The 24,926-nt window shown below is 36.0% G+C and overlaps 1 protein-coding gene across 1 annotated transcript in view; it reads right to left on the reverse strand.

Moving 5' to 3' along the window:
* GCC2 (GRIP and coiled-coil domain containing 2) overlaps positions 1 to 24,499 on the reverse strand; it is a 53,744-nt gene extending 29,245 nt beyond the window's left edge. The window contains exons 1-13 of the mRNA XM_046661011.1: positions 24,373 to 24,499; positions 23,973 to 24,029; positions 23,025 to 23,109; positions 21,839 to 21,906; positions 19,431 to 19,535; positions 16,269 to 18,740; positions 15,494 to 15,563; positions 11,045 to 11,145; positions 10,848 to 10,946; positions 4,718 to 4,837; positions 4,103 to 4,267; positions 3,696 to 3,800; positions 2,905 to 3,067 (exon numbers count right to left, since the gene is read on the reverse strand). Coding sequence (XP_046516967.1) covers positions 2,905 to 3,067; positions 3,696 to 3,800; positions 4,103 to 4,267; positions 4,718 to 4,837; positions 10,848 to 10,946; positions 11,045 to 11,145; positions 15,494 to 15,563; positions 16,269 to 18,740; positions 19,431 to 19,535; positions 21,839 to 21,906; positions 23,025 to 23,109; positions 23,973 to 24,029; positions 24,373 to 24,378 — 3,616 coding nt within the window. The 5' untranslated portion in view covers positions 24,379 to 24,499. The remainder of the gene's footprint in view (positions 1 to 2,904; positions 3,068 to 3,695; positions 3,801 to 4,102; positions 4,268 to 4,717; positions 4,838 to 10,847; positions 10,947 to 11,044; positions 11,146 to 15,493; positions 15,564 to 16,268; positions 18,741 to 19,430; positions 19,536 to 21,838; positions 21,907 to 23,024; positions 23,110 to 23,972; positions 24,030 to 24,372) is intronic.
* Between the last annotated feature and the right edge of the window lie 427 nt (positions 24,500 to 24,926).

Raw genomic sequence — 24,926 nt, forward strand, 5'->3', positions numbered from 1 at the left:
TCAAATTTTTTTGCAAAGAACACTGTCCTGAGGCATCCTTATCTTCTTCCTCTACCATAACTCCTTAGCCCAGCCTTTGAAGGCCTTTGCTGCCACGAGGCTGGTGGCTTTTCCCAGGTTCTACACCATTCTAATTAATTTGATACACTAGGCAGATCAATCTTTCCCACCGTCTTTAGAAAGGGCCCAAATACATTGCGGTTTTCAGGTACTTCATGAACTGGATCAAAAACATCTTCCTAATTATACTTCACTTCTCCCTAACAGGTCAACCCTTTCATTCCACCTAGTCAAGATTCCTGAAATTACATTCTTTCTTTTAATTTTTGCTCATGCCATGGCTGCAGAAAGGAATACTTTTTCCCAATCCACTTTTTCTCTCAAATCTTACCTGCAAGGCTCAACTTGAGCCTCAACTTTTAATTGGTTCAGTCTACAGACTCTCTCTCCCCTCTGAATTCTTAGCACTCATTGCCTGTACCACTCATTTCTGTACTTATTTATCAGTGAGAAGTGGGTGGCCTTCTTGAACAAGAACCTCTTTTTAGTTTTTCCAAGGTATCAAGCCCCTCTTCCAGCTGGTAGACTATCAAAAATATACAGATTCACTAGTTCACAAAACCAAACGTCTGCATTGCAGGAACGTAACTTAGAGCTCTGCTATTCACCTTGAACATACCAAGAATGTAGCTGGAAGATATGGTTACATGCATAGTGAATTGTCTAGAAACTATACAATCCATTCAATTATCTCAATATTCTGAATTTCATCCCTAAATACAGGTAGAGCAGCAGAACTCTGTACACTTGGACTTTATTGCTTTGCTAATTCTTGGAATTGCCTTTATCGAGCTGTGATTTGGTCATAGGCTGAATGAAGTGTGTATTATGGAAAAGTCACGGAAGATCTGCTATTTTATTTATTGTGGAGATGCTGCTGAGAACACAAGTTCAACTTATCAGTGGTTCCTGTAAAAATTAAATGCAAAGTGAGACTGGACTTGAAAATTCCCTGAGCAGAAAAAACTACTTAAGCCACAATAAGTGAAACTTAATTTAGCTTATTCTGCAAAACAAGCAAATTTGCTCACTTGAGCCACTTCTTATAAATGCCTCTGATAATCATAAAAGAACCTAGTCATCTTCCTAAAAATGGTATAAGAGAATCACTTTTAACCAACCCTTGCCATCTGGAAACCTCCACTTAATAAGCAGTCATTGTAAAGGTTAACAATGCTCTCATTTTCACTCCATAAGCCATCCTGTAACATCATGCTCCTGGAATTATAAGTCTTTGAATTTGAAAGCTCCCAGTTTAGAAACTGTTCTGATATGCACAATAAACTTACCAAACACTATTTACTGATTTGGTGGTTTTAATTTTTCTATTTCTGGATACTTGACATTTCTAAGCTAGCATTAACTTCACAACCACACACGAGACGTCTGAAAACACAGATTTCAAGGTGCCGCCTTTTAAGATTCTGATTCTTTACATCCGCGCCTGGGCTTTCCAAAAAGCTCTCTGGATACCGTGTGATATTCAAGTCAGGTCTGGGAGACTGCTCCACATGACACAGTATTTCTTTCATAAAAATGCCTGAAAACTGTTCTCTCTCACATTCTTGTAGAAAGAAAAGCTGTGTCTTTCACAAGCATCACATTTATCTAATATTGTGGATACTATAAACCTTATAACTGATAATGTTTCTCTTTGCTCTGACTTCTGGGAAGCTCAAAGCCAAATTTATGGGAGATCATAGGGATAGCGAAAGTACACAGAACACACACCTTATGTCTTGACCTTATATCTGACGTCACTGTATAGTCCTACACCTCAATATTTCCTGTTATTCCATTTCTTTATCATTGATACATCTAAAATCTTGTTGTACAGAAATATCTTTGTAGCCATCTCAAATTATTTTTTGGAACTCTGCTTCTGGCCATGAAGGAGTAACAAAGTCTAGACTTACCTTGCTGTTGTAAACAACTAGAAAACTGAATAAAATATATGAAGAAAACTATTTTCTGACATTGGACAATAAGCAGTATAGGACTGTGATCCCTGAGAAGAGGTAAACAAACAAGGCGAGCCCTATCACAGCCCCAGCTTTCCGCGTGGAGGGGATTTCCAGCCTGTAGTGCAGGAGGGAAATTGACAGAACACTCTATGCAACAACTACTATAGTCTAACATATTGTTTTCAAGTGCATAAGGAACATTCACCAAAAGAAATCATATTATGGTCCATAAACCAAACCTCAATCAGTTTAAAAGGACTGAAATCATACAGAATATGTTCTTTAACTACAAAGGATTTAAGTTAGAAATCATTAACAGAAAGAAATCTGAAAATTTCCTTAAATATTCAGGAACTAAATAACATACTTCTAAATAACTCATGGATCAAAAAAGAAATTCAAAGGAAATTAAAAAGTATTTTAGGCTGAATTAAAATAAAAATACAACATATCATTTTGTGAGATGCAGCTGAAGAAGTGCCTACAGGATATTAATAGCTTTAGATGCTTACATCAGAAATTATTTTATGGATAAAATGGAACATGTTCACCTTAAAAAGAAAGATTTCACTGCTATTTAAACTATCTCACTCTGCTGACAATCAGCAAATCATGGACAAAGACCATTTTTTATCTTTGTATTCCTCACGAAGCAGGTACTTAAGAAGAGTTTAGATGAATGACCGCATTATGCACCAACATGGACTGTAAACATCCTAACGAATGGTTTTACAATCCTTCTCGTCCTTATTAACGTGTAGCACTGTGGGAAAGACTCAGGTTGGCAGTCTGGACTGGTGAAATGAACAACTAACGTTGCTTCCCTATATTCTGTTATGATAAAATTATTCTAAGTTAAAGTGAATTTTGTTTTACTCACTCATTTCTTCTCGAAGGGTTTCTTGTTTCTGTTTTTGAATTTTTATTTCTTGCTCCAAATCTTCTATCTTGCTGTTTTTATTAGTTAATTTTTGATTTAGTTCTTTCAGCAAACGTTCATAATCAGCTATTTCCATATTCATCAATGTGGTTTGTTGGGCATCCTGCACATATTATAAATACTGGATCAGTTCATTTCATTTGTAAAACTGCAAAAATGATGCCACAAGAATAAAGAGATTCTATTACGCTTTTCTGTGATATAGAAAGTTTGAATATTAATGAGGAAACTAGAAGTTGTCGTAATTTCATAAAGTATTTTCTAATAGTTTAATCCAACTTTCTCAGTTTCATCATATTTCATTATTATTTTCATTAAACACAATTGGTAGTTCTACTCTTGTGGGCGCTTACTTACAAAATATTAGTATTTAAGCAGCTCTTACAGTGCCTTTCTTTTTAGCCTCATCTTTGAAAAAGGAGAGAAAAATGAGCCAAAGTTCTAAATATAATACAAATTTCAACTTTTGACATTAAATCTTCATGTCATACAACACTCATGTACAAAAAAGGAAGCATCAAACCAAAATTCAATAGTTCATGAGCCTAGATTCTTCTGGAAAGAGAGGCACTAGAGAAATAGGTTAAATTTTCAGTTTTCTGAAGCAATTTATAAATGATTCTTTTAGTACCATAAATAACCTTGTTCTTGAAATATTCCTTTTCAACGTTTACAGACTAGCTTAACAATGTGAATATCGACACTAGTTTTTAGTCTGGTGTTTCTTTTACCTTTCTAACCAGCTCTAATTCGTGCATGGTTTTCTGAAGCTGTTTCTTTTCCTTTTGAAGCTGTAGCTGAAGTTCTTCAAGTTCACTTACAGAACTGGCATGCTCCTAAAATTAAAAATAAAAACACCGCCACCCCCAAGTGAATCAATGTTAAAAAAGGTATTTTTAAGGGGCTAGAAAATAAATCTGACATACGGAAATACAAAAAGTTTGGAAAGATTTCAACACTTAAAAAACATACACTCCAAAAATCATAGCTTGGATTCTCAACTTCAAGGTTAGAATACGTTAAGGAATTAATGAACTGTGCTGTACTCACAAATGCTACCCATTGCTCTTCATTTAAATAATACTTGGATAAAAATATCACTACATAACATGAATTAATCCCACAGGATTGTTTTTACCTTTATCTTCTGCTCTTTCTGAAGTTTTTCTGCTTCCAACTCTTTGTCTGCTATTGCTTTGGCTTTCTGGACTTCTAAAATCTGTACTTCTAACAACTTGGCGTTAGACTGTAGTGTATCAATACGAGCCAGGAGATCTTCATTATCAGAATTTAATTTTTCACACTAGAATGACAAACGACTCATTACTGTAAACATGCAGAAAATGTAACAGGAGAGGAAGAATAAAATGGTACATTAATGAGAATATTGGCATAGTATGAAAAATAAAGATTTCAAAATCAATTCCAGAGAATGACAATGTAAAACCAAGAATAAAATTAAAACACTATCAATGTTGATATTATTTTGGCAAATATTATAAGAGACCAGGAGCACTGGCAAAGGAAAATGCAAAAAATGAAAACAAAACCAAAAAACCCAAGGGAACTGAGATTACAGCAATAAGTAAGACAGGATGGTTGTTTGTTGTTTTGTCCTATTCTCACAACAGTAGGAAAAAGAAAACGAAATTAAGTTTCTCTGTATTAATTTTACTTTTTTATGCAAAAAGTATTGAAACTCAAATACACTTATTAAAATTTTCATGTCTGCATTTACTCAGTTTAAAGTTACCTGAAAAGTAGAATTCCTTAATTGTCTTGTAAGGTCTTCTATATGATGCTCAAAACTATTAGCACGGTCTCTTTCCACATCCAACTGCTCTGACTGTTTATCATATTCTAATAAAAGATTCTTCAATAAAAAACAAAAGGATTCAACGTTAGGATGTTATTATACATTCAATTAGTCACACTGTATCATCAAGCCATCTTCATATAAGATTTCTGAGTCCATTCTGAAAGATTAAAATATTTACCTAAATTCAACCTTTGAAAAAATACCTAAATGGTATTATATAGTAAATTAGCATATTTCAGATGACTTTTAGTTCAGGGAGAGAATAATTTAAAGGGGAAGAGGATTTTAAATGTATACAATATACTATCTCCAAGTTAAATATTCCAGTCATCAACAAAAATAAACTTCTGAAATGTAAACGAAATTTGAGGGAGAAGAAAAAGTTTAACCTGGTCGCCTATTAACTCCACCTAAAGAATTCTGATGAGGGAAATGTCTCAGGCCTGGCCTAACACAAGGTAGCTGCGCTAACGGAAGAATACGGAGAGATGTTATATACATAAAGTCTCTCACAATTTGCAGCAAAACGTTCAATATTTTCTGAAGACTCTAAAACCAACTGAATGTTTTTCTTTGATATTCCTAGTTGGCCTCCACCCAGACAGAATGCCCAGACTGACCTTTTCGCTACATACCAGCCCACCAGTTTATCCCCCAAAATATGGAAACGAGATTCACTGTTTCCAGATTGCCTGCAGTTTTTTTACCCACCTCCCCCCGTCTTACAAATCCTGTTTTTGCCTTTGTTCCTGGACGACTGATGACTGTTCTCCTTCACATAACTAACAAAATGTTTCTGAGTTTTTTTGAAAGTTTATTTTCGGAAGCCTGAAAAATGGCCTTCGTCCAGACCCAGACCTCTTTGAGTCCTTGGCTCACCTTCCCAGGCTGCTCTGGTGGTCTTGTGTGTGGCAATTATATGCTCTTTCTTGCTTGGCTCCTGCTTGCCAAATCGGATTCTTGGTCAAATTTAATTTTGTTTCTGATTTACACTTGATCACTTATTGTCCACGCTGGTGGCTAAGTGTTAGAATCCGAGTTTCAATTTTATGGTCTGCCCATTTAGTGACTGACAGAAAGCAGGGACTGGGACTCTAAAATCTGCCTTATACATTTGTTTTGTCCACATTTACTTGTCTGAGGATTCTGTTACTTCCTGGCTTACATGAACATGGGGTTGAGAAATCATTTGCCTTTTTAATAGAGAGAAGATTCCATGCTTATTTTATACTTGTGTGGATTCCTCTAACTCTGCAGATGAGAGATGTTTATCCTGTTCAACTCTATTTAGTCTTTTTTGTTCTCACTCATTATGGTTCTAATAGTTGTCAATAGCTGCAAAAATTGAATTGCTATACCAAGGCTGACTCTAGTAAACAATGGCTCCCTACAGAATAGTTTGATTATAATCACATATTATTCCTAAGGGAAGCCTTGGAACAAAAGAATAAATGCCATACATACAATGTTCTAATTTCTTTGATGTTTATGCTAATGCTTCTAAGGAAATGAATAATTACAAATTACTGTCCCTTCAGAACTGCTGCATGTTCAGATCTTTAAAAAAAACAGATAAAAATTATTATAAGTGATATGAACACTGAAACAAAACTCTAGCCAAATTCACAAGTAACCTACAAAATTATTCAGCATCTGAATAGTGGTGTTTCCTGAGGAACCTAATGGAGCTTAGTTATATATCTGTTTTTATAAAAAGTGATCACCATTCTTTTTTTTTAACAGCACGGTTTCTTTTTTTTGGTGAGGAAGATTGGCCCTAGTGAGCTAACATCTGTTGCCATTCTTCCTTTTTTGCTCAAGCAAGACTGTCCCTGAATTAATATATGTACCAATCTTCTTCTATTTTGTATGTGGGACACTGCCACAGCATGGCTTGATAAGCTGTGGGTCGGTCCATGTCCAGGATCCAAACCAATGAACTTCAGGCTGCCAAAGCGGCGCGTGCAAACTTAACCACTACACCACTGGGCTGGCCCCATGATCAACAGTCTTAAACACATCAGCATCTCTGATTTGATCTTAAATTCTGTTGCTTCAACACAAATGGAATCTCTAACTTACTGAAAGATTGAGAACATTTTATAACTATAAAACTGATTTAAAAGAATGTTTTAATGGACTTTATTTTTCAGAGCAGTTTTAGGTTCACATCAAAACTGAGGTGGTATTTCGTATTAGCCCTGCCCACTCCCACACAAACAGCCTCCTCCATTATCAACGTGCCCCACCACAGTGGTACATTTGTTACAACTGATGAACCTACATTGACACAACATTATCACCCAAAGTCCACAGTTTCTATTAGGGTTCACACGATGTCAATTCTATGGCTTTGGACAAATTTATAATGACATGTATTGACCATTACAGAGTATCATACAGAGTAGTTTCACTGCCCTAAAATTCCTGTGTCCTACCTACTCATCCCTTCTTCCCCACACCCCCTGGGAACCACTGATCTTTTTATTGTCTCCATAGTTTTGCCTTTTCCAGAATGTTGTGTAGTTGGAATCATACATTATATAGACTTTTCAGATTGCCTTGTTTCACTTAGTAGTACTTTGCATTTAAGTTTCCTCCATGTCTTTTCATAACTTGATAGCTCCTTTTAGCGCTGAATAGCATTCCGTTGTCTGGATATACCCATTCATTTATCCATTCACCTACTGAAGGCCATCTTGGTTGCTTCCGAATTTTGCTAATTATGAATAAAGCTGCTATGAACATTGTGTGTAGGTTTTTATACAAGTATCACTTTTCAGCTCCTCTGGGTAAACCCCGAGCACAGCTGCTGGGTCACATGGTTAGGACTATGTTTAGTTGTGTAAGAAACTGTCACACTTCCTTCCAAAGTGGCTGTACCCACCAGTGAGGAACACAAGTTCCTGTTGCTCCACATCCTGGCCAGCGTTTGATGGAGCTGGGGTTTAGAATTTTGGTCACTCTAATAGCTGTGTAGTGGTATCTTGTTCTAATTTGCATGTCCCTGATGACAAGTGATGTAGAATATCTTTTCACGTGCTTATTTGCCATCTGTATATCTTCTTTGGTGAGGTATCTCTTAGGGTCTTTAGCCCATTTTTTAATCAGGTTTTTTGTTTTCTTGTTGTTGAGTTTTAATAGTGCTTTGTATATTTTGAATTAACAGTCCTTTAGCAGACATATGTCCTTTGCAAATGTTTTTTCCCAGTCTGTAGCTTGTCTTCTCATTCTCTTGACATTGTCTTTCACAGAACAGAAGTTTTAAATTTTAGGAAGTATAGCTTATTCTTTCATGGATTGTGCCTTTGGTGCTAAAATCACTGCCATACCCAAGGTCATCTAGATTTTCTCCTATGTTATCTTCCAGAAGAGTCATAGTTTTGCATTTTACATTTAGGTCTATGATCCATTTTGAGTTACTTTTTGTGAAAGGTGTAAGGCCTGTGTCTAGGTTCATTTTTTTGCTTGTGGGTATCTAATTGTTCTAGCACCAGTTGTTGAAAAGACTATCTTTGCTTCTTTGTCAGAGATCAGTTGACTATATTTATGTGGGTCTATTTGTGGGCTCTCTACTCTGTTCCACTGATGTATTTGTCTATTCTTTCACCAATACTATACCATCTTGATTGCTGTAGATTTATAGTAATTCCTGAAGTCGGATAGTGTTAATCCTTCCACTTTGTTCTTCCTCAATGTTGTGTTGCCTATTCTGGGTCTGATTTATACGATTTTCCTTCACTCTAAAGAACTTCTTTGAACATTTCTTGAAAGGTATGTCTCCTAGCAACAAATACACTCACTTTTTGTCTGAAAATGTCTTATTTCTCCTTCACTTCTGAAGGATAATTTTGGAGGCTACAGAGTTCTAGGTTGGTGGTTTTTTTTCTCTCAACACTTTAAAAACTTCATTCTACATTCTTCTTTCTTGTATGGTTTCTGAAGGGAAGGTGGATGTAATTCTTATCTTTGTTCCTCTATAGGTAAGGTACTTTTCCCCCTATGGCTTCTTCAGAATTTTTTCTTTATCTTTGATTTTCTGTAGTTTGAAAATGATATGCCTATGTGTAGTTTTTTTTTTTTTGTATTTATAATGACTGGTGTTCTCTGAGCTTCCTGGATGTGTGGTTTTGTATCTGACAATAACTTGGGGAAATAGTCATTATCATGTCAAATATTCCTTTTGTTCCTTTCTCTCTTCCTTCTTCTTATGGCATTCTCATTACTCATATATGTTACGCCTCTTATAGTTGTCTCACAGTTCTTGGATATTTTCTTTTTCAGGCTCCTGAAAGCTTTATTTTAAACAAATAAATTTGTATAACTAGTCTACCTCTGGAAGAAATTAATAAATTAGATGATAGGGACTCAAAGTGTAAAGACACAAGCTCCTAAAGGTTCATAAAAGACAAATACACCCATACAAATTATAAATTTCTAAGTGTCTTTTTAAAATGGATTTATGAGACATCTTTATATATTAAGGATACTAATCCCTTGTCATATTTTCATATGTTAACTTTATATTTTATATAATTCAATCTATCTTTTCCTTTGTAACTTCTTAAATTGCTTTCAAGTTTACAAAAGTATTTCACATACAGGAGCCAAACGATCAAGTACTTTATTCTAGGTTTTAAAAAATTGTTTTCACTTTTGACAAAACTCTTAACTTATCCAGAATTTATTTTGGTGTGTGGACTGAAGTAAAAAGCTAACTGGATTTTTCTGAAAGTTTTCTAATTCCTTCTTCATTGCTTTCTATGTTTTCAAATCTTACTGGGGTAGTATAGGTTAGTTGGTAAAAGAACGGAGCGGGAACTAGACTGCCTGAATCCAACCCTGCCCTACCACATTACTTGCTCTCTGACTCTGAGTCCCTTAACCTCTCTGTACCTCAGACTCCTCACTTATAAACTGGCAATGTTAACGTACTTCTTGGGATTGTTTTGAGAATTAAGTATGATACGATATGTAAAGTGCTTAGAAGAGAGCTGGCTTATGTAAGTGTTTGTTGTTATGCAGAAGTCTCTGTGTCTTCTGTCAAAATAACGTCTTATTGCATCAGAACTATATCACATTACTGTAGGTTTATAATAAATTTTAGTGTCTGCTCTAGTCAGATGCCAGTTTTCTCTTTTAACTTTAAACCATATTAGCTATTCTAGCTAGTTTATTTTCCAATTGAAACTTGGAATAATTGTCAAGACTGTTCCAGCAAAAAGTTTTAGTGAAATTGTTTTAGAACTTGTAAACCAAACTGAGAATATTTCAAATAATATTTCCATATGTTTTGCAGTTTTCTTCCTATATATGTTTTGTAATTTTCTTCATTAAGTGTCAAATTTTCTCATTGAACTTCTTCCTAAAATTTATTTTTTGGCTACTATAGGATTTTCTTCTTTCCTCCAAATCCCACTGATTACCACTCACTCTCTTCTCTCTACCCACTTTCACTTTTCTACACATTCTCTCTTTATTTTTGTCTGTTATTGCCACTGAAATCCAAGTCCTAAGAGGGTAGGAATTTAGTCTATTTGGTTGACTATCATCTCTCCAGTACTCAGTACTCAGCCTGGCTGTATAAATATTTGCTGAATGAATACATAAAGAAATGTAATGGTACTTATCTTACATTCAGTTTTTTGATGTACTTTCTTATTTCTAACTCTTACTTTTTTTTATAATATATTTTCACGTTATCTAGGTAGATCAAAAAAATGCTTTCACTTTCTGGTCAGACCTATTGTTTAAAGCTTCAGCTTTTATTCAGGTGGCCAGAAGAATAATAACAGTAATAATAGCCATCTTTTTTGTAACTGCTTTTATTAGGAAATCCCAAACAGAATTTTATTTTACCAAAAACAGCTTGAAGATATTATTTAAAGCTTAGCCACTTAAAATCTTGATACTATGATGATATCACATTACACAAAAACACAGAAAAAAAGATTTTCTAAAAAACATAAGGTGATTGTGTCATGGACAAGAGTTTTACATTTCTAGTACATTTCTTAACTTAGAAGTTACAAATATAATTTGTTATTAAAATAACTATTTTTACCTTATAGCTTTCTGCTCCTTGAATGAGATCTCTCATGGAAGTAGACAAATGATCCTTTTCTGATCGAACAGATTCGAGTTCCTCCCGTAGAGTCTGGGCCTATTTTAAATATACGATATATAGTTTTTTATGGACAGAAATACTTCATTTTCTAAAATGTAAAGTTTTTGAATCTTGCATTTTTAAGTCACTTTTACCTCTTTTCTGCTGGAATCTAGTTCTTTCTTTGCCTTCACAGCAACTAGTTTTATCTTATTTATTTTTTCATCCTTCTCTTTGGATTCTTTTTCCAAATATCCTAAAAACATGAAAGGATTATATATAAACTCAAAAGGAAAAAGAAAATATTCAAATTATTTACTTATTTTAACCCTAGAAATTGATCTTTAATGTAGAGCACAAAGTCTGAAATATGAAATCAAAATAAAGTAGCAAAAATTTTAATATATTTTAAAGTGAAAGCTTATTGATTATCTAAGTGATGCAGTGTGAAAAATTTCCATTTTCTTCAATCCTCTAAAATAGCCTAATGTTTTTTAGTCATTTCTTAAGTGTCTAGGACCTGGAGAGGCTGTTAGGACTCCTTTAACATTAGAAAATTTCCTGGAAACACAAGTATGCTACAATTTAAGTGGTAATTTGCAAATCAGGGTTAAATAGAGGAGATAAATATTTATGCTCCATAGGCACACTCCTCCTCGTTGGTGGGTCTGATTTTTATGACTAAACCCGTAATGCATTTTACCTATCGAACCTTGATCTCTCCTATTTAAACTTCAGTGTTCCAGATCTTACTTCTTGATGATATCTTTGCTTAATTGCAGTTACGATCTGAATTTCTGTCCCAGCTTATTCACCAAGTTGCACCTGTCCCCACATACTCTGCTTTCCTTTGGCTGCTACAAGTGAGCTGACTGTGTGTGTAGCACAGGCCAACTATCCCATTTTTGCATTTTACCCCATACCTTCTCACCTACTCAGGCATCAGTGCAGCAATTCTGCCCCTCTGTTCTGCAGCATTTCCCCTTCTCTAATTGCTTTTCCCAACAGTTTATAAACATGCAAGAAGAAAAATATCATCAAGAAATTAAGGTCAGGAACAAATAATGGAAGCAGCAAAGAGGGTAGGGGAGAGGTCACTATAGGAGAGGTGAAACAAGACAAGAAAAAAAAAAAGCAAACCACACTTGCCCTTCAGATACTGTCCCATCTCTTTTTTCTTTTATAGCAAAATCCCTTGTAAGAGTTGTCTATACATGCTCTCAAATTTCTCCTCCCTCATTTTTTTCTTGAACCCACTTCAATCAGGCTTTTCCTTCAGCCCCTCATGGAAACTATTATCAAGTTACCAAAGATCTCTATGTTACTTAAGCCACTGGTTAGTTCTCAGAACTACTATCACTGGACCTGTCACACTATTTTCAATGGTTAAACATTCTTTCCCTCTTGAAACAACACCGTCACTTGCACTTAATCTTTGCCTTAGCCTCTAAGACATTTTTTGCTCTGGGTTTTCCTACCTCACTGGTTGCTCATTCTTAAACTTCTCTGCTGCTTCTATCTTTCTGATTTTTAAATAATGGATAACTGTCTCTGGCCAAATATCCTTGACGAATATAGATGCAAAAATTCTCAACAAAACACTACAAAACCAAATTCAACAGTACATTAAAAGATCATTCACCACAATCAAGTAGGATTTATCCTTGGGATGGAAGGATGGTTCAACATACACAAATCAGTGTGATACATCACATTAACAGATTGAAAGAAAAAAATCATATGACCATCTCAACAGATGCAGAAAAAGCTTCTGACAAACTTCAATTTCTGTTCATGACAAAAACACTTATCAATTAGTCACAGAAGGAAGGCCATATATGATAAAACCACAGCTAACATCACACCCAATAGGTTTAAAGCTTTCCTTTAGGATCAGGAACAAGGCAAGGGTGCCCACTGTCACCACTTCTATTCAAAATAGGTCTGAAAGTCCTAGCCAAAGCAGTAAGGCACGGAAAAGAAAGAAAAGGCATCAGAATTGAAAAGGAAGAAATAAAATTGTTTCTATTTGCAAATGACATGATTCTATATACAGAAAATCCTAACCACTCAACCAAAAAACTGTTACGACTAATGAATGAATTCAGTCAAGTTGCAGGATACAAAATTAACGTAGAAAAATGAGCAGCATTTTTATACATTAAACAGTGAATTTTCTGAAAAGAAATCAAGAAAGTGATTCCATTTACAATAGCATCAAAAACAATAAAATACTTAGGGATAAATTTAACCAAGGAAGTGAAAGATCTCTACTCTGAAAACTAAAGACATTGATGAAAGAAATCAAAGAAGACACAAATAAACGGAAAGGTATCCCATGTCTATGGAATGGAAAATTAATATTGCAAAAATGTCAATACTACCAAAAGCCATCTACAGATTCAATGCAATCCTTAACAAGATTCCAAAGGCATTTTTTACAGAAATAGAAAACACTCCTAAAATTTATACAGAACCATAAAGGACCCCAAATAGCTAAAGAAATTCTGAGAAATAATAATGAAGCAGAAAGCATCACACTTCTTGATTTCAAGCTATACTATAAAGCTATGGTTCTCAAGGCAGTATGGTACTAGCATAAAAACAGGCAAATAGAACAACAGAATAGAATTGAGAGCCCAGAAATAACCCAAACATTTCCAGTCAACAAAAATGTGACAAGACAGCCAAGAATACTTAAGGAGAAAAGACAATCTCTTTGATAAATCGTACTAGAAAAACTAGATATTCACATGTAAAAGAATGAAACTTGACCCCTGTCTTATATCACTCACAAAAATTAACTCAAAATGCATTAGAGACTTAAATGTAAGACCTGAAACCATGAAACTCCTAGAAGAAAATGTAGGAAAAAACCTCCTTGACATGGGTCTTGGTAATTATTTTTTGGGAAATGACACGTAAAGTATACGAAATAAAAAATAAACAAGTGGGACTACATCAAACTAAAAAGCTTCTGCACAGCAAAAGAAACCATCAACAAAGTGAAAAGACAACCAAAGGAATGGGAAAAATATTTGCAAACCATATATCTGCTAAGAGGTTAATATGTAAAATATATAAAAAATGAGCAAAGGACCTGAAGAGACATTTTTCCAAAGAAGGGATATCAATGGCTGACAGTTAAATGAAAAAATGCTTAACATTTTTCAAAAAATGCAAATTAAAACCATAATGAGATATCACCTCACACCTGTTAGAATGGCCATCATCAAAAGGACAAGCAATAACAAACGCTGGCGAGGATGCAGAGAGAAGGGAACCCTTGTGCACCGTTGATGGGAATGTAAACTGGTGCGTCACTATGGAAAACAGTATAGAGGTTCCTCAAAAAATTTAAAATAGGGGCCGGCCCCATGGCCGAGTGCTCAAGTTCATGTGCTCAGCTTTGGCGGCCCAGGGTTTCGCTGGTTCAGATTCTAGACATAGACATGGCACTGCTCATCAAGCCATCCTGAGGCAGTGTCCCACATAGCAGAATCAGAAGGACCTACAACTAGAATATACAACTATGTACTGGAGGTGCTTTGGAGAGAAGAAGGGGAAAAAGAAAAAAAAAGAAGATTGGCAACAGATGTTAGCTCAGGTGCAAATTTAAAAAAAAAGTTAAAAATAGAACTACTATATGATCTAGCAATTCCACTTCTGGGAATATATTCAAAAGAAACCAAAACACTAACTTGAAAAGATATCTGCAGCCCTATGTTCATAGCATTATATACAATAGCCAAGACACGGAAATAACCTAAGTGTTCACTGATGGATGAGTGGATAAAAAAATTGTGGTATTATTATATAATGGAATATTATTCAGCCATAAAAAACGAGGAAATCCTACCATTTGTGACAACATGGATGGAGCTTAAAGGCATTATGCTAAATGAAGTAGGTCAGAAAGAGAAAGATAAATACTGTACGACCTCACCTACATGTGGAATCTAAAAAAAACCTCCCATCAAACTCAGAAAAAGAGATCAGATTTGTGGTTACCAGAAGCAGAGGATGGGGGGAAGGGGAACTGGAGGAAGGTGGTCAAAAGGTACAAACTTCCACTCATAAGATAAATATCACTAGGGATATAATCTACGACATGATGACTATAGGTAATACTGCCATATGATATATATAAAAGTTAAGAGGGTAAATCCTAAGAGTTCTCATCACAAGGAGAAAAAAGTCTTTTCTTTTTATTGTACTATATGAGATGATGGATGTTAACTAATCATTTTGCCATATATGTAAATTAAACCATCATGCTGTACACCTTAAACTTATACAGTGATATATGTCAATTACGTCTCAATAAAACTGAAAAAAAATAATAAAGTTTGCTAAATGAACGAAAAAATCCACAAAGAATCATGGAAACATTTATAAATGGAATCACATCAGTCCTTTGTTTAAACCACAGAAAGTGAGGGTTCTGAAAGGGGAGGCAAACAGACGGCAGAGGGATAGGAAGAGAAAGCTTCTTATTATGTTTTTAACAACTCATTAATCAGCTATGATATTTCCCAGTCTTTTCTAACACTAAGAGGAATCAGCATAATTAATTGTGACAACATATGCAAAACCATAGTTACCTATTTTTTCTTCTAGCTCTTTTACTGAAAGTTGATCATTTTCTACAGAAGTTGATTTCTCTAAGGAATCCTAGATTTCCAGAAAAAAGAAAAACAAACAAATGAACTGGCCATCATATTAAGCATGAGAAACTCATCATCCAAGAGAATTCACATAAAAAGCAATTTGGTGAAGTCTTTTTTCTCCTTTGATAGACCAGGTAACAGTGACTTCATCATGCATATAGCATTTACTATAAAAAAAAATGGTAGTATCCAAGACCAAGATGAACAACCTGACACACATCAAACACATAATGTAATAAGGAAAAGATTAAATGATGAGAATAGTTTATTATACTTTCACAATTTCTAGGGAAAAAAATCTACAACTTTGGCTACAGTTAAATACCCCTATAGCCTACAATTCTGCTCAACACTCCTCTTTAAGAAAGGTAATATATATATCACACAAGAATGAAAATCAAATTTTTTCATATTTAGTTGTAGTTTTGCTGGTGACGAGTTATACAGTTTTGACCAAGACATGTAACCCCTAATCATTTAATCTTATGTAAGATCAAGATTCTAAAATGATCTAAAATAAAAAAGAGATCAATGTGATAAATGGGATACACATGAAAATGTTTGTTGCACTTTTCAGGAATTTGTCATTTGAGCTTAAACGCTAAAAATTTACTGCTGATTCAAAGTGCAAAAAACGTTAATGTATACATTTTCTAGAGTCTATGAGTACAACTAAGATTCAAATCAATAAAATTCAAATGAATAGTACCTTCAATATCAACTCTGCTCTCACATCTTGCAATTCAGATTCTTTTTGTTCCAGTAATAGCCTTAGGTTTTCAAGTTCCCTTGTAAAACATTTTTCTTTTTCACTATGGACTTCATTTTTGCTACATAAATTCTGAGATAGTTCTTCAACCTGAACTAAAAGATTCTGATTTTCAAGCCTTGTTTTTTCATTAGCATTCTTCATTTCTAGTAGATCAGACTGCAGCATCTCTTTTTCTGACAAGGTTTCTTCTAGCTCTTTCCTTAAGAGAACTTTCTCTTGCTCATAGTCTCTCAGTAAAGAGCTAAATTCCTTACATTGAACTACATTCTCTTCTCGAAGGAACTTAATCTCTTTTTCCAACTCTACTACTCTTTTATCATACTGAAAAACCAAGTTGTGTTTTTCCTCACTCATTTTAGCTAAGGATTCACCCATGGCTTGGAGGACATTTACAACATCTTGCTCTTCATTTTCTTGTGAAACCTTTGACTTCATTTGTTTAAGAAAACCATATAACTGGGTTTTGACAAATGACTTCTGAACTTGCTCATTTTCAAACAGTTTACTTAGATTATCTCGTTCTTCAACTATTAACTGAAGTTTCTTCTCTAATTCAGAAATCTGTCCCTTAAGCATAGAATCTCCTTCTTTTTGAGACAGGAAAGCTTCCAAATCCCTCATCAATTGGTTCTTTTCTGAACTTAGTCTACTATTTTCCTCATGAAGAAACTTCACCTCAGATGACAATGCTTCCTGATCTTCAGAGAGAGTTTTCAACTGAACCATAAGCTTTTCCAGTTTTTGGTTATTTTGATCCTTTTCTTTCCAAGTTTCTTCTAGTCCTCCTGTTAACTCATTTACTTTTTGTTCTAGTTCACTGTTGTACTGGGTAGTCTGCTCTACTTTCTCCCTAAGTTCTAAAATTAATCTTTCTCCTCTTTCACATTTTTTATGGAGATTATCCATCTCTTCATGAGAACTTTTTATTTTACTTATGAAATCATCTTTTTCCTCAGAAAGAGAGCTTATCTTTGCTTCAGATTCTTGCAACATGGTATCTCTCTGACTGAGACTAACTAAATATACTTCATTCTTTTCTTGAAGGTTCTTTATGGTATTTTCAAGTTCTGGTACAAATTCTTGTTGCAATAATAACTTTTCATTTTCTCTTTGAAGACGATTCACAGTTTCAAGAAGAGCATCTTTTTCATTAAAAGTAGTTCTGAGCTTCTGCTGAAGTTCATTAACATCAGATGCTTGCTGTTGCTTCATTGATTCAAACTCTTGACTTATTTTTCCAGCAGATTCCCCAAGTTCTGCTTGTAAAATTTCCATAATCTCTCGTAAGCTCTCATAATTTAAAATTGCTTCTTGCTTTTCTTGCTGTAGGTTTTCACACTGCTCCTTAAGACCCTGTATTTCAAACATTAACGTTAATTTTTCTTTTTCTGAACCTGACAAAAATGTCTCATTTAGTTCTGCTATTTCTTTCTGATGCTGTTCCTTAAGACTCTGAATTTCTTTGTTATGTTGTTCCATAGTAGAGAAAAACTGTTGATTTGAATCTTCTAGCTCAGACTTTAATTTTTCAATTACACAGCATTGTTCTTCTTTAGCTAGTAATAATTCATTAATTTTAAACTCTAAGTCTTCCCGTTCGTGAAAAAACTCATCCTTTATATGCTGGGCATCAATTTCAAGTTTTAACTTAAGATTATTCATATAAGTGACCTCATCTTTTAAGATACTATGTTGAGACCTCAATTCTTTTAAGGTATCTTCTAAATGTTTGACTTTTTCATCTACTACTTGTTCTACACAAGTACCTTCTTCTAAGAGCAAAGAACACATCTGATTTTCTTGGTCTGCATTTGAGACCTTCTCTAAGTTTTCTACTTCACATTTGTTTTTCTCCTGAATGTTCTTCTCACTTGTCTCACACTGTTTGACTAAGTTCTCCTGTAGCTGGTTTAAACTGTTTACTTCTGTTTCATGTTCTTTAGCAGACACTTCAATCTGGCACATCAATTCTTTCACCTCTTCTTGGTGTGCAGCTTTCAACTGCAAAAGTTCTTCTTGCAAACTATTAACATGTTTTTGGTAATGCTGAGAATTAGCCTCAATGACTTTTTGGAGCTGAGTAATTTCTTGCTCCTTTTCATTTGTGGCAGCTTCTAACTGCTTTTGCAGATATAAAATTTGTTCCTCAAAGGCTGGCCTAATTTTCTGAATCTCTCCTTGCAGTTTTTTAACATTATCTTCAGAGCCACTCTGAAATTTAAGTTGTTCTGAAAGCTCTAATTGTTTTCTTGTTGCTTCTTCAAGTTCCTTTTGCAAGCTAGCTTTATCATCACTGTGTTTGGAATGTACTGCAATTAATTCATTTTTCAAATTTTCCACTTCTTTCTCATAGTTTCTTTGTGATTGTTCATATTCCTTGTGCACATCTTCCATTTTAGTTACAGAATCCTATTATAAAAATAAGCATACAAAAATTATTTGAGACAAAAAGAAACCCCTGTCCTTAGAAAAAATATCAGCCACAGGCTCACTAGAGAGAAAAGGAAATGAGCAGAAATAAACATAGAGAAACATGACAGTGCAATGCTAAGAATTCTGCTTAGTATCTAACTACCTTGAGGTATGACAATAAATATCAGCAGTACTAGACAGCTTATCAAAGTAATAACTAAAAGCTAGGAAATCTCCGAATTTTACTTTCTTTTAAAAGGTAATAAATTACGTAAGTTGTATTAAGTCACAAGGCTTTAATGAGCATAATAAGAGACTTTTTGGAGAAAATCAACTCAGATCCAACAGGAAGTTGAATATCCTAGAACTGAACAGATAATGGCATTTGGGGTATGTGTGAGAATCAACTTACTGAATTTTTCCGTAACATTTTTCATAAAATGAGTATTATTTTTCATTTTTATTAAAGAATGACATTACAGCTATAAGGAAGATTAACCACCACAAGTAAATGTTAGCTCTATCTCTGTGCAGTTGGGTTATTTCAGTTATTTTTCTTTTTCAATATCAATGTTTCCTTGTTTGTAAATTGATAAAATCAGACCACATGGATTCTTAAGGTCTTAGCTCTATAATTCATGACTACACTATATAAGTTAACAAAAAAACATTAAAATGTTGCCTTACCTCAACCTCCTGCTTCATTTTAATATTTTCCTTCTTCAGAGAAAGACACTGTTGCTCAGTCTCTGCTTTTTCCAGAAGAAGAGCATCCAGACGCTCAGTCAGTGCCTGTTTTGGAACAGGATGATTTGTTCGCCTGAGGTTAAAAATGGTGGATTGACCACACACATAATTATCTCGTCACCTTTTCTAAACCACTAAAGTAAGAACAAAATGTTTAGAAAGGTACATACATAAGAACAATGAGAAACAAAGAAAACACATGAGGAAATCAGAAATTTCAATACATTTCTGGACAATGGAAAACAGAGGAGGAGGAAATGAATTACAAAGAGGCAGAAAGTTAGAACCTAACAGCTTTCACAGGGAAACACATAGGAAGTACTGGTAAATACTCATTAGAAAACCAAATGCTTAGGTATTGAGGTACCACATATCGTCAAGGGAGGAACAATGTGTGAGGTTCAAAACCTGGGCTTGTCTGACAAGCTGAATAGAGAGTGGTTAGAGTAACAGTCAAGAAATCATCGGTGCCCCTCCTTCCTCAGAGACAGGTTTATTCTCTGCAGGAATTAAATGGAAGAGGAAGCTAATGAAATGGAAAATAGATCAACAAACCAAGAGTCAGTTCTTTGGGGGTGGAAAAAAGCAAACAAAATAGACAACCTCTAGCAAGACTGATCAAGAGAAGACAGAAGTCACAAACAATATTATGAACAAAAAGGGGACACATCTACATAGAAATCAGAAATTAAATGGTTAAAGAGAATATTATGAACAATATTGGCAATAATATTGAAAACTGAAATGAAATGGATAAAAATTCCTAGAAAAATAAAGCTTTAGAACCCAAGAAAAAAAATTAAAAAGGCATAATTAATACTCTACCTTCTTAAAAATCAAATTAGTGGTTTAAAATTGTCCAGTAAAGAAAACAGGAGGAATAGATAGTTTACAGGTGAGTTCTATCAAATTTTCAAAGAACAGATTATCCCAATTACATATAAACTTGTTCAGACAAAATAAAAAGCAAGAATTCTCAAGTTATTCTACAAAATCGACATAACTTGATAAACAACATCCAAGGACTTTATAGACAGGAAAATCAGATCCATTTCACTATGAATTTAGTGATCTAACGTTAATCTAATGTTAATCCTAAACATTAAAATCTAGATAAATGTTAAAATCCTAAATAAACAGTTCACTATCACCCCAGAACTGCCTACCTCTGCACTTACGTGAGATAATAAAGAAAAACTTTGTTGTCTAAGAAAACAAAAACAAAACAGACGTAGATAAATTTAGAGTTCCATATCAAGTTATAGCTATTGTTCAAACATGAGAGTAGAATAAAACCATTTTTAAACACAAGATGACAAAAATTTTCCTCCATGCATCTGTTCTTAGGAAGCTACAGAAGGACATGCTCTACCAAAATGAGGTTAACCAAGAAAGCGAATGACATGACCTAACAAACAGTGGGGGTAACATAAGAAAGCAGAAATTCACAAGATCATGGCAAAAGTCCAGCTCCAGGAAGAGCGTGCAGCAGATCTAGAGAACAAGCAGACCACATCAGTGCCGGGAGACAGAGCACGTCAGAAGGCAGCGTCCAGGAAAAAATGTAAAAGATTATTTATCTGTGTGACTATCTGGAAAGTAGTAGTTGTTGTGATGGACAGCTAAATGTCTAAAGTGGATAAAGCAAGGTATAGTAGTTTAAGTATGTTATTCAGAGTAATTTACACAAGTTATTTAGTTATTAGTATTATTTCTAAATCATGTGCATGTTATTTAACGTGACTGACACATGTGGAGGATAAAGGAAGAGGAGAGCTGAAGAGTTTCTAAAGTTAAAAGGCCCAGGAAACAGTGCTGCCACTGGTTGCTCAGGGAACGGGACTGGGTCATGCTGAGTATGAAAATAGGACAAGAGAAATGGGTGAAGAATTTTTTTCCCCAAACAGCTAAAAATTCAACTGTGAGATCTGAGTCAGTAGTCAAGTCCAGGGATATCTATCTATCCATAGATTATATATATCAATAGATGATCAGCCCCAAAACCATCATCAAAGTCCTGAGCATGGCTGAGTTTTCTGAGGGGAGAGGGACGAGCACGACTGAGATTGAGGCAACAACCATAATCAGTGTGTGAAATGAAAACGAGAGAGACTACTACTCATTTCAGAACACAAAGGGATCTAGAAGTCATTTAACCCTCTCTTTTTACAGTCAACCAGAGAGGTAAAAACTGTACCAAGGGCAGAGAGGACGTGGCCAAACAGGGACAGAAACCCAGACAATGCTCCAGCAGGCTGACAGCCTTCAAGGAAATCTGATTTGTCATCACACATTTCCCCTAAGTAAATAAATACAAATTAAAGCAATACTCACAACTGTTTCATTACCTTAACAATATCATCCGTTCCTCCAACCACAGTTTTTGATTTCAATTCTTCAATTTCTTTCTCCAATTCTAAGCAATTATTTAAAAAAAAAAAATTCCAGTTCAGAAATCAAGAAAATAATTACTGGCTAAGGTGGTAAGTGCATCCTTAAAAAAAACCTACTATAGAGTAGAATATTTAAGAAGCAGGTATTTTGAGAAAGCATTAACTTCACCCAGCATTACCTTTCATTTTCCTTTTTATTATGGAAAACACCAAACAAATAAAAAAGCAGATAAAATAGTAGATTAATCTCCATGTACCCATCACCTTGATTTTCACCTCCACTTGTATTCATTTCTTCCTTCCCCTCATTTCTCCCCCCGTCTTGATATTTTTGAAGCAAATCTCATACATTATTTCAGCTGTAAATAACTTATTACTGCATAATTTTAAAGCAACAATTAACCTCATATTAAACATAAATGTTATTCTATTTCATCAACTCGTGTCTAGGTCTGAAGCCTGAAAGTTGTTGTAATCTTTCCAAAGAAATTACTCTCTTTATTACAAGCTGATCCATCCTCCCAAAACACAATTTGACCTTTTCTAGAAGAATTTAAGTCTTGGCTTTTAGGTCGGGCAGTTGACATTTGCTAAGTGGAAAATCCAAGAGCTTGGCAATTCAAGAGCTCACTCACACACACTAAAAAAGGATATTAAAATCTTTATCTTTTTGGAACATAAAGAAAAGGAAACTGAGTAAGGAATCAGTCAACTTCAGTAAATAAATATACTTAAAAACTCTAAGAACGGAAATCTTTTATTATTTTACTCGACGTCTCTTTGAGCTCACAACCTTTTGTCTCTAACATTTCAATCAATTACTCTAGAAAAAATGCTTTACTCAGAAGAATGGACAACCCACATGAAGTAAAAAAATGCGTTTAACTTTAACAAATTATTTTTCCAAATCCTCCTTCCTGAGTTTAATAATTCAAAGGTAACTGCAGTTTAGAGATGTGAGATAATGAAAAAAATCAGAGGCAAATGATTAAAACGTTAAATAACAGATTCCATTACATTGTCTAAGATTTTATTGGATTCACTGGTAAGCAAAACAAATCAACGTACAATTAAAAAACTAGTATTTTTAACGATGAGAGTAAATGTGATTATGATCAAATGAATATTTTGAACCCAATACCTGTACATTTTGACTTAGATTTCTGTATTAGCATCATCTGCTTCTTGGCAAACTTGATAAGATCTTCCTTGGGCAATGTTTCCAGCTGAAAGATGCAGTGATGTTACCAATTTGTTATAGGTCCCCTATTAGTGAAGCAACTACTGTGAAATGCAAAAAACAGCACATATCCACTTGCAGACATATATTGTTGTTACAAACTAAGATGCTTTCTAGGTTTTAATTGTAAAATTAGGGGACTGGGACTAACTCCACTTAAAGTTCCTTAGAGCTGTAAAATTACTTCACTCTATTCAAAGCTGAAAGAAGTCTCTGTCCACATGAAAAGATGTAAGCATAATTACAACAAGATGAATCAGGTTCAATCTAGACTTTAACTAAAAAATCAGGAAAAATCAACCACTGTGGGCTCACTTTCCTCTTCTGTAAAATGGGGATAACAAAAGTACTTGTGGTTACCACGAAGCTTAAATGAAGTGACTGTTTACACAAGTGCCTAGACTAAGTATGCAAGCAATAAAGCACTTTTAGATTCCACGAATATGAAACGTTGTACAGGGCCATAAAAATTACCCAATTCAACTTTCTTTTCCCTAGGAGGGGCCTACAGAATAGAGTCCCTTGATTCCTACCTACGTCACTGCTCTTTCCATTACACTATTTAAATCCTCATAAACTATACTGCTTTGTTTAATGTTTGAAAAACTCCAGAATCTCTCAGCAAGGCTAACAAAGAGCAGGAAATAAAAAGTCAACTCTTTTCATACTAGGAAACTTAAAAAGAAAGGAAAGGAAAGAAATAGATGGGTGACTATGTAAATTAAAATTGGGATCCCTTATAGAAAAGCTATTTATCTTAAATAGGCCACCCCTCTCTGCATGCCAAAGTTTTCCATTTCATCAGCCCTCCACTCTTCAGGGAGCCTGCTAATCAAGTATTCGCTTCACCTTAGACTTCCCGGTCCCAGGGGCGGCTGGTGAGGCCACCCCATCTTGAACAGGATCCTGCAAAACAAAATCAAACCCAAGTGGTCAGAACTCTTTTCCTGATCCCAGACGGAACGCGCGGAACCTTTACAGGTGAAAGCTCTTCCGTGGAATCAAGCGGAGGAAACCTCAACGGGAGAAAGCAGATGACGGAGGAGCCGTCTGTCGCTGGGGCAAATCGTACAGAACCGGCTCTGGGGGCGGGGACCCGCGAGGGACGGAATCAGGGGAGAGGAGACGGGCAGCGGGGACGGGTGCGGAGGAGAGCTGCCGACCCCTCGCCCGGGCCCGCGTCTCACACGGCGGCGCGGAAAGCTCGGTGGGGACGCGGTGGGCCCCAGCCCCAGCCCGGCCGCGTTACCTCCATGGCCGCCCGCAGCCCCGGCGCCGCGGCCCCACAGCCCCGCCGCCCCGCAGCCCAGCCGCGGCGGCACTTCCGTCTGCAGCCGCCTCTGACGCAGCCTCGAGCGCAGGTCACAGGTCGCGCTTCTCCGGGCCGGCCCCACCCCCCGCGTCTCCATGGCTACCGCACGGCGGCGCTTCCGCTTCCGCTTCTGCATCCCGGGGGCGGCTCTGGCGCGCGCCCGCCCTGCCCGGGCCGTGCGGCGGCCGCGGCTTTCCCCGGGTGCGCCTGGGAGCTGGGCGTCACGCCCCGCGGCACGTGTGCGTCCTGTGGCTGCCGTTTATGGGCTCCGAGAACCTGGGCAGGGCGCCCGCGGGGGCTAGTTTTCCGCGTCTGCGAGACCGCGGAAGGCTGACGCGCATCGCCCAGAGGGTCTGCCGGTCGCCGTGCTCTTTGGGGCCCCTCCGCCCGCCTGCTGACGGCCGGCCGCTGCCGCGCGCGCCCCCCGGCTCTGCGCGGGGCTCTGCGGAGCTGGCGCGGCGGGAGGAGACGCCCAACGGGAGGTGACACGA

Source organism: Equus quagga, chromosome 5 (genome assembly GCF_021613505.1).
Source record: "Equus quagga isolate Etosha38 chromosome 5, UCLA_HA_Equagga_1.0, whole genome shotgun sequence".
Classification (NCBI taxonomy): Eukaryota; Metazoa; Chordata; class Mammalia; order Perissodactyla; family Equidae; genus Equus; species Equus quagga.